Genomic DNA, 10798 nt, shown 5'->3' with positions numbered 1-10798 from the left:
TGTTGTACAGAAAAAAAAAAAAATTAATAAAAAATATATTTTAACCCGTAATTTTCTTGAAGACCTTAAAATAAGTTATTTCACTAAATTTAAAAAAATAATCAAATTTCACATTTATTTTTTAACCTCTGTAAATGTTCCATCCAAGTTCTGTAATTGTTTTAATTATATGAAACAGCTGACCAATAATGATATAATAACAGAAGATGGTTAAAACCTTTACGGAACTTTAAAATAAACCCTGAAATTTAATGAATTGTTCAAATTCTGTGAAACAACTTGTCTTTTACAAACTCACTTTTATAAACGCTTCAAGCAATTAAATAAAGATGAACGAAGACAGCAACTTTAAGCTATTACACACGTATATTCATGCTAGTCGTTGAATCCACACGCTCGAGTAGCTCGACACAAGATGTCATAAATATACCACCAAGACGCTTGAACGACAAGATTTCCAACTAAAAACTTTATTAAATTGTCGTTGAAGACGGTTCACACTTGTTAATATGCTTTCAAGTGTTGAGTGTTCAGACGATTCAATTTTAGTTTATCAACTTTTATTAAACTAAAAAAAAATCGTTCTTGAAAGAAAGATCACACTAAACTTGTAATATGTTTTAAATTGTTTAGTTAATAAACAAAAATTGACACGTCTGACTGCTATATGTTAAATCGTAAATTTTTGGGTTTTGACTTATCGAATTCGCCCACCACTATTACAGTTCAATATAATATGAGTCAAATTATATTTCTTCTTAGGATTGTTGTCTTTGCTTAAAATGTCAAATTTTGGCGCTAAGTTGCCCAAAACAATTTTTCAAATATTAAATAAAGGTATTTTTTACTATTATTAATATAAAATATATTATTTTTGGTAATTATTTTTCTAAACGCCGCAATTTCAGCCACATATTATGGAAATTATACTTTGTTTCAACAATTACTACACGAAACAACTATTTAATGCACAAAATAGGTTTTTAGGTTCTTAGTTTGGGTTAATTAAGTAATTTATGCGTATTTAGATTGAAACGAAACTTACGCAAGTGTCACCACATACAAAAATGGCGGCAAAGGGATCGTTTTTTGTAAATTTTTAACTTTGAATAAAAATGGAATTATAACTTTTACCATCTATCCCGACGTAAATCCTCTTTTCTTGTAGAAACAAGGTGTAATTTTCATAATCTGTGCCTGAAAAGTGCGGCGGTTAGGGAAATATATACCCTTGCTCGTAAATAAGTGTTACATTATGTATAATAATACTTTGTTTAGTGTTTGTTACGAAGTTGTGAAACTGTCAAAACATTGAGTTCGAATATATGTACATATATATATTTTTAGCTGGAATAAATTCTCCCGAGAAAGTGGTCTCGAAGTCTGATGCTGAATTATTAAGGTTGGGAAATTTAACTTCAGATGACGTAACAAATTTAAAAGAGGTGGCTTCCAAAACAATCTTTCAAGAGGGGTTTACCAATGGTATGATAATAATACAATATGTTGTTAATAATTATTTAAAGTTAGTGATTTGCAACTTAATTAGAAACACAGTTTTATTAATTGTCAGTTTGTTTTTTTTTTTGCTTTTAAAAGGGTATGTTTTCTGATACAGCGCATGACTTTGAAAAGGAACAAGCATCTGTAGGAAAATTATCAACTGGCTGTGAAGTATTGAATGTATATTTAAGAGGAGGATTGAGACCAAGGACGATTATAGAAATATATGGAGAAAGCGGGTGTGGAAAGACTCAAATTGCCCTTCAAGTTGCAGCCAATTGCTGGAAAAATGGTAATGATTATTCTTATCATAATACCAAATACTAATTTTCAGAGTGGAAGATACTCTCAGTATTGCCCTGGTGGAAAACCGCATTCAGAATTGAAACATTGCTTGAAATTGCATTGGCCGTGTTTGGTGACCAGATCTGCATAGCCAGGTACTTCCCCACCTTCCTCTTCCCCATCTCCTTCCCCTCCCGATTACCTTCAGCCTCACAACATACCTCAATTGGGGATGCCATAGTCTCACTGGCTCCAGACGTACCGACTAGCAGTTGGGACTCTTGTGTGGATTCACGTAAACAAAAGTTTAAAAAAATCTGTAAAAGAACAACATTTTTTTATTACAGACTTTAGCTTTGTTATCAGTCAATATTTTTCATTACGGACTAGCTTTATTATCAGGTAATATTTTTTATTACCGATTGGCTTTATTATCCGTCTACAAATATTGCTTTGTATATTTATTGTGATACATAGAACACAGCCAAACCCACCAAAATGCATCAAATTTTTATTGACAAAAACAGGAACTTTATTGAATCTTTTACATCACCCCGGCATAAATAGTTGTATTTTATAGTAATTAATTTGAACTTGAAGTGTCATTTAAAAAATAATATTCGTATTAAGCTTGTCCAGCTTCTCTGAAAGATTACCGCTTAGTCTTCAATAGTTTTTAGAGGGACAAAAAGATACACTAATTTACAGACGTTATGAACTGAAAATCCAAATTTCATGATGCTCGATTTACGATTCTGGAAATTTTTGCTGCTTCAAATAAAATAATATTTTTTCTGTTTTATAGTAGATAAATATTTTTTTTTTTTTTTTATAGTGAATACCTCACAAGAGTCCCAACTGCTCCCGTCTGGAGCCAGTGAGACTATGGCATCCCCAATTGGGGGATGTTGTGAGGCTGAAGGTAAGTGGGGAAGGGAAAGAGGAAGGTGGGGAAGTACCTGGCTATTCAGATCTAGTTACTAAACACGGCTGAAAGCCATTTGGAGCAACATTTCAATTCTGAATGGTGGTCTTACACCAGGGCGATACTGGTAGTATCTTCACTCTGGAACGTGCCGCAAATATACTATATATTATTTTAATTAATTAATTGTGAAATAACACAAATTAATCAAATAAAATTTATTTGCGCACGCCGGGTTCGAACCCGTGACCTTCGGAATGGCAGTCCAATGCGTTACCACTGGACTATGCCGGCCGTCATAGTGATTAAATATGTTGATTCATTTAAATTTGACTAGTTAAAATTTTTTAAATTCTTCAACAGGCGCAGTTTACATTTGCACAGAAGATATCTTCCCTTCAAAACGACTGCAGCAAATGTTCAAAAGCATTGCACTAAAACAAAAAGACAAAGTCCAGGATCTGTCTAAATATGGAGAAAAGATTTTTGTAATTCAGGTCACAGAACTGGTAAGAACTGGATTTCAATTTTTACATGGCATTAATGGCACTTAGCAGAAATTATTATGCCACAAAAGAGGTTATTGTCATTACTAATATTTTAATATCTGGGCTACTAGATAAGATAAGATAAGATTATATACTTGCCCTAACCTCTGGAACCTAAGGAACCAGGAACCAAATTATGTGACAATTATTTTGGAGCTGGAGACTTCTGGCATGTCTTGAATAAACGGCAACATCATTCGTGCAATGATCGACGGCGAGCGAACATCAAAATAACGAGACCTTTCACAGAAAAGTAAAGTTCGCTAAAGTAAGGTAACAGTTTGCAGCGCAATCCGTTCTGGGACTTTTGCGCGTTTGTAACAGAGCCAACTAATACTGCTACATAGGTTTGTGTAGCGCTATATATTAACACTCTTATTACTGGAGGTTCAGGGATGTGCTTTGTGCATTTTAATAAAATACACAGCTAATTGTTTCTTTTGCTTTCGTAATGCTATGTATTCCTCCGTGGTACATATTATATATTTTATGTTACTTAATTTCAATATTTATTTATTTTTAAAATTATTGTACCCTTAAAGAAATATAACTTTTTTCAAAAGCCTATTCAAAAATACATTTAAATTCAATTTATTCTTGCATAAAATTATGGCTAAGCACTTAGGTTCAGCGCCCTTGAGGTGATTTCTCACGAAAACGGCGCTATATAAATTAGCCAAATATTATTATTAATGGATTTTTTTAATTAAATTATGTGTGAGATGATTCACATAAATTAATTATATTTAGGAGATTGCGTACTATGGCATTCCCACTCCCGGCTATGTTGTGTGACTGGAGGTAGTGATGAAAAGTACCTGTCTAAGCAGATCTGATTACTAAACACGACTAAAACCATTTCAAGCAACCAGGGCGATACTAAGAGTATCTGTTATATGTTGGCGCAAATAATAATGTAACTGATATGTATAATTGTAGTTAAATTACGTGTGAAATAAATAATTCACATAAATTTATTAAAATTAAAAGAGATAATTGTATTATTTTTATGATAATGGGAGAATGAATTTTATGATGAGGGAGATAATGTATAAGTCACACAACTAGAGTTGAGACAACCAACGCTTACTTAAGATAATGTGAATTTGTGCATATGTATTCACTTCCGACAGAGATCTCCTTGCCAAGCATCACTGAGAAACAGTAAACAGTAGATAATGTGATATGTATACATCGATTAAATTTGAAAATTCAAATAGTTTTAGAGTGGGTTCTTTTTATTATATATTTTTTATTGATACTATAGAAGTATTGTTTTTAATAAAATATTATTTGGTAATGTGAGCCTCACTGGGTGCTTACCCATGCGAGGCCCCCGTTTTACAATTTTATGTGACAAATTGTCTATAAATATCATAAAATAAAGTCGATATCGGTGTCTGTTTGTGCTGAACAGATTTTGATAGGGTTTTTTCATCTTAATTTAGTAAATTTCTTCCGGAAGGTTTATATATATAATACCTTCATATAATATTTATAAAAAATAAATTAAAGTCGATTTTTATTCTAGAATTCACAAACTCAAAACTTTACTCCAAATCATTCATAGCCCTGAGCAAAGCCGGGTACACGTCAGCTATAATGTAAATAAAAATAAAATGGACTGTATTGAAATTATGTTAAATTAAATGAAATATTAATATATAAAATAGAATAAAAGAAATAAAATAAAATAAAGTATTTAAATAAAAATAATAAAGGTAGTTATAAAAACTAAGCAATATGTATGTAATTATTAGTTCGGTTGTGTATGATATGTGTACTATGTAGGTAATATAGTGATTTGTTTTTGGGGTATTATGCCGTGTTGCGCTACCTCCCTCTTTAGCCAACATTTCGGACAGCATTACACATTTGCCCTGATGATGGACACTGCAATGCTGTCCGAAACGTTGGCTAAAGAAGGAGGTAACGCAACACGGCATAATACCCCAAAAACAAATCACTGTAATACTTTTGGCCGTGAAAATCTCAAATCATACCTATGTAGGTAATTATTTTATTCTTTTAAGATAATTTTTTTTGTAATACATCCATTTTAGTTCATTAGTCCATATCTTAATTTTTTTTATGATTTGTTTTTTGTATTCCTCATTTTTTGTGTCAACTGTAAGATTGCTAAATGCTTTTATATATTGAAAGAGAACGCTTTAAATTTTATTTTTGATATCAAATAACAAGTTTCAAACATGCTGTATGCAAGCATTGTCTCTGTGTAGGTACTGTCTTGTCTCGTCTATTCTCGCTACGATGCCTAAATATAATATTAATATTGGTGAAAACAATTTCAGGAAGATTTGAAACAATGTTTGAATGTAAAATTGCCACATTTACTGTCGGCAGTTCAAACGATATCGCTGGTTGTATTAGATTCTATAGCCGCGCCATTTAGAGGAGAGTTTCAAAATGGTTTGTATATTTTCATACTTCAAAAATTTTATCGTAATATAATTATAAGTGTTTTTTTTTTAACAAAATGGTTAATTTATTTATTCTAGACATGAAAGGTCGAGCACAACATTTGAAAGAAATTGGATTGACACTCTTTCGGCATGCTAAAAAGTACAATTTAGTTTCCCTCTGCATAAACCAGGTAAAGTTAAATATTATAAAATCAGTGGTCTGCTCTTTTAAATATACATATTTTCTTTTATGTGACAAGAGCGCCCCGGAGTGTAAAGTCAGAGGAGCTATCTCGCCACCCTGTTGGGCAACGTTGTGAGGAGGGTTAAGATATGGGCTGTAGGGAGGGCTTTATTAATGCGGGTCTTGAAGGGGCCAGGATTATACGAAGGAGGAAAAACAGATGTCGGTAACTCGTTCCACATACGAGCTGTCTTACACAAAAAAGAGTCGAAGAAGCGGGCCGTTCTCATGCAGCCAACATCAACTGAGAACTGGTGCTCCGCTCGTGTACGCCGAGTTTCACGCACGTGCACCGGTGCACCGGGGATCAATGCTGCTAGCTCCTTAGAACAGTCTCTATTAAAATACCCGTAGAACAGACTCAGCATGCCCACATTGCGTCTGTGCATTAGAGATGGCGATCAGACGGACAGTCTCTTTTGCACAGAATCAAGTACGTTTATTAAGTATTGTGGGGCTCCAGCCCAGAGGTGGCTCCCAAATTCAATTGTTGGGCGTACTTAAGTATACCAGACTTAAGGATTTTATGAGTACATATTTATCCCGTATTGTGGCGAAAACAATTTCTTCTGTTTTCTGACTCATGTCGTCGCGTTGCCACCTGATCTGTTCCATGAGAATCTATGGTCAATAATTTATCTATTTAAAAGTCAATAAACTTTGGATTTCTATTCCATAGAAAAGCCTGTTCTCACTGATATATTTCGTAGATCTAGTGGAATCCCCGCTATATAGATAGACAGGAAATATGAGAGGCCTAAACCGGTACTTATATTATTATTTGTATGAAATGTTAATGTGCAGATGACCAATTTCGGGCATTTTTCATTTGTGCCCAGTTTTTCGCAATTTTCTGTTTGCAAATGTGCAAACTCTCAATATGTAGATGGCAGTTATATAATTGTAAATCATTTGTCACGCAATAACTTTGCAGTCAAAATGTTACCTAAATTATTTACATTGTATCTACATGCATATATGACTTGAAATTTTCACGGCCAAAAGTGTTATAGTGATTTATTTTTGGGGCATTATGCCGTGTTGCGTTACCTCACAATGTTCATCATCAGGGTAGATGTGTAATTGTCTAGTTACACATCTACCCTGACGATGGCCTCTGTAAAGCTGTCCGAAAAGTTGGCTAAAGAAAGAGGTAGTGCAACACGGCATAATACCCCAAAAATAAATCATGCTAATTGTACTTGCGTATATTATGTATTACAAGTGGACCCCGCAATGCTTCGCTGTTGCTAATGTCTTTCTCAGGCGTCTCCAAATTCTTCCACCATTCACAAATTTATATACCACAAATTTACTGTTAAAAAACTACATTACATCTACTCCGTATCTCATTCCAGTGTAGAGATATTGCATTAAATATTTCCCCGGGAATCCCCGGCTTTTTCTACCATTCAAACCCCTCTCTAAACACTCCTCGCACTAATAAGAACAATCTTTGAAATTTTTAGCGATATTGGTCGACTACTTTTCGAGTTTTGTGAACGCAAACGTACGCAGGCAAAATTTTTGTATATTATTAAGATAATATATAATTTGTAAAATAGGGCACACGCTCAATTGCCCTCGTTGAAAAAACCTCATTTGTGTAAAAAAGTGTTGCCTGTAATAACAAATTATATAATTCAACATGTTTCTTTAAGGTTTCCGCGAACATGAACTCAACAGAAGGAAGTGATGTGTTACCGTGCTTAGGAATGACATGGTCAAATATGTTGACAACCAGAATTAAATTATCTAAAACTGAAAAGTATTGCCATGTTGACGATGTCCTTTCGAGAAGTAAAATTCACACAAAAGATGACGAAGTTGAGAGATGCAGCAATCAAATTGGTAAAGGATCTTCCCTGGCTCAGTCTAACATGCTACAAATTAGGCAATTTAGTATTTCAACTTCCCCAGAATTACCTTCAGATAAATCTGCGGGGTATGTTATTACTGCAAATGGAGTGGTAGGTTTAAATGTATCATAAAAATCTGTTTTTACTATTAAAATTGCAACCGTAATTTCATGTTTTCAAAAATTATTAAATAAATTTGATTTTAAAACGCTAATATTTATTCAAAGTATGATGTTACAAAGTAAAAGAGGTTTACGAAAAATTTTAAAAAGTTTAAATTGTGGTATTCAATTTCTGTAACTTAATTATTTCCATCTCCAACAGCTTCATCCAAATCAAATCTGCGCACTGTGTTTTCAGTGCTGGAAGAACTGCTCGAAAAATCATTGTTGCAAACGTCTTCTTCGTCAACTCTGCTCCCATTTCTAGAGTTGTACCGATGTTCCAGAAGTTTCTCCAAGATATCTGCACCGGTGAAGATTTTATGTCTCAAAGCATTGGTATTCAAGTCTCTTATTAGAAATGCATCCGAATTCTCGTTAGCCATACCAAGGGGGGTATTTTTCACTGCATTATGAGAATCGTTATTGTCCGCACTATCGCCTATTCTATTTTTAAGATGACAACACGGCTGCTTGTTCGGTTTGGGTTTTACTGTGTCGCTCGCATTGTCACTCAGGTTTATGGTGTACATTTGCTTGGACTTATTTGATCCAACACACTTGACATCATTTGGATCTTGATAGTTGGTCGTCTTCCATTGTGTTATCTGTTGCTGCTTCAGTTCTTTAACTTGCTGCAGAAGTCGCTCGTTTAATTCTTCCAGCTGCCTCCGGTGGGCAGTTTCTTGCTTCAACTGTTCTTTTATTATGTTTAAGTGTACTAGTTCATTCATGCTACGATTTTCATCATTTCTTAATCCAAAAGAATGACCCAAGTTTACTTGTAGAGGCGGTTTTTCTTTTTTGAGATTTGATTTGTTTTTAGGTGGAAACTTTTGATCCTTGTGAATGAGGGACGTACTGGATACTGTTAGCCATGTTTGATCGAACGTCGTGTTGTTCTCATTTTTCTTCAGTGCTAATGCTATATTGCCAATTGACTTCATAGAGATTGCAGTGTTATATCGTATATCTAATACACGCAGAGTTGCATTAGATTCCAGCAATTGTAAACAATTTTTCACCACCGTTTCTGTCAGCCCGCATTGCTGTAAATCCAGCGCTTTTATCCATAGGTCATCAAGCAGAACTTCAATAAGATGCAAAAGGCCGCTGTCACCAAATTCTGGATTATCTGAAAGAGTAACTCTTCGAAGCCCGGGCATGGAGTCCAAGTCAGGATTTTGATAACGAAGGGTCTGTTTCCAGTTTTCACTATATCTGTATATTTTAAGGAATTTAATTAAATCAGCGATGTTAACAGCACCCTGGGCAGTTAAGTTACATGCCGATAAGTTTAAAGTAACTACATTATGGGCGGAGCGTAGAGCAGTACAAACCTTAAGACATCCCAAGTCTCCGATTAAGCATCCGTGGAAACTGATGTGTCTTAAAGAGTTATTCATGCCCAGAGCGTGTGCAATTGGCTCAATGTAGGGGAAATGGAGAGGCAAACCTTCCACTTGAAGCATGGACAGAACGGCTGTTTGGGAAACACACTGAGTGATGGATTCCACCAAGTTACTTAGCATGAACTTGGTGAGTATCACTGGACTTCTTGAAACATTCTTAGCCATGCGCTCACAGTCTACTTGTTCTAGCACGGATTTGACCTGAGAGCGACACCTGACGGCTAAACTGTGCAGGCTTAAATCTTCACTTAGCGAGATGAAGATGGGTGCCCAATCAGAATATTTGATTCTGTCAACACAAAAATCCAATGCATGACCATTATTTTTCATTGTGAGATTCTTCAACGGAACAATGTTTTCACTTTTACAACACATTTTATAGCACTGTTGAAAAATTCGCAATCCACTTTGTTCTTTTTCTTCCATCTTTGATGTTTTGATATATGAATTAAAAATATACGAATTTTGTAAAGCTCAATAAAAAAACTATGAAAATGGAGAAAATATCAAATTAAATTACTAAAACCACAGCATAATATGCAATATGTCAATATGAAACAATGGGATTCTAAATTGTTATTTTCAAACTAGCTGTAAGAAGTATTTAGGTACCTGATGGTAAAATTTTCATAAATATAGGCACAGTACATCACTAATTAATATTATGATAAAAAAAGGATAGAGATGTGAACACTGTACAGAAAATCAAGGTGAGATGTGTGATCTGTGCAGATTTGAAGGAAACTTATGTCGTTAAATTGCACACAATCTTCGAGAGGTTTATTTATGCTAAGGATCCTTTACGGGCCAGTGAAATTGATTAGTTTAAGGTTAAACGCAACACTCGTTGTATTCTACGTGTTCACAGATGGCGTTAATTAATTAATTTTGTTTAAATACGCTTTTGCAAGGTATCGCTTTACAATATTAAGACAAATCATTTGTTTGCGCCCGTATATACGCAATATGAATATGAATCAATAGTTTTGTTCGTTTAAAGACTTAATTCTTTCGAGAAAGGCACACAAATACAATATTTTACCGATGATTCAATCCAATATTGTATTTGTATGCCTTTCTCGATAGAATTGAGTTTTTATATGGACAAAACTATTTATTCATATTTATATTGCGTATATGAGGGCGCAAACAAATAATTTGTCTTAATACTGTAAAGCAATACCTTGCAAAAGCGTATTTAAACAAAATTAATTAATTAACGCCATCTGTGAACACGAAGATACAACGAGCGTTGCGTTTAACCTTAATGAACAAATAAAATACTGTTTATTTTCTATTCAATGGATTATTTGTTCAAGAAAGAATTTAAATACAGTAGTACTCTTTCAGTAATCCGTTGCTCGATTGCCGAGAGAGTACTGTAATTCGATGGTATTTTTACTAGTTGAAAGCACAAAATTAAACTCTATAATTCATG

At 34.0% G+C, this 10798-nt stretch overlaps 2 protein-coding genes across 2 annotated transcripts; one reads left to right on the top strand and one right to left on the bottom strand.

Annotated features, from left to right (window-relative positions):
• Positions 1-134: 134 nt before the first annotated feature.
• Positions 135-7978, top strand: spn-B (X-ray repair cross complementing protein spindle B). Its single transcript, XM_089641370.1, has 8 exons — positions 135-152; positions 838-877; positions 1348-1485; positions 1619-1795; positions 3077-3222; positions 5574-5691; positions 5781-5875; positions 7590-7978. Exons 1-8 carry the CDS (start codon positions 135-137, stop codon positions 7917-7919), a joined length of 1062 nt encoding a protein of 353 aa, XP_089497496.1. The 3' UTR covers positions 7920-7978.
• A 110-nt stretch (positions 7979-8088) lies between these two features.
• LOC149417031 (centrosomal protein of 78 kDa) lies at positions 8089-9705 on the bottom strand. The gene has a single exon (XM_089641369.1). The coding sequence runs from the start codon at positions 9688-9690 to the stop codon at positions 8089-8091; it is 1602 nt and encodes a 533-aa protein (XP_089497495.1). The 5' UTR covers positions 9691-9705.
• Positions 9706-10798: the final 1093 nt, after the last annotated feature.

The sequence above is a fragment of the Hesperophylax consimilis genome, chromosome 16, assembly GCF_061612785.1.
Source record: "Hesperophylax consimilis isolate HC1 chromosome 16, BYU_Hcon_1.0, whole genome shotgun sequence".
NCBI classification, from domain to species: Eukaryota; Metazoa; Arthropoda; class Insecta; order Trichoptera; family Limnephilidae; genus Hesperophylax; species Hesperophylax consimilis.
Note: the sequence above shows the minus strand (reverse complement) of the source record. Positions and strands in the feature narration are given on the sequence as shown.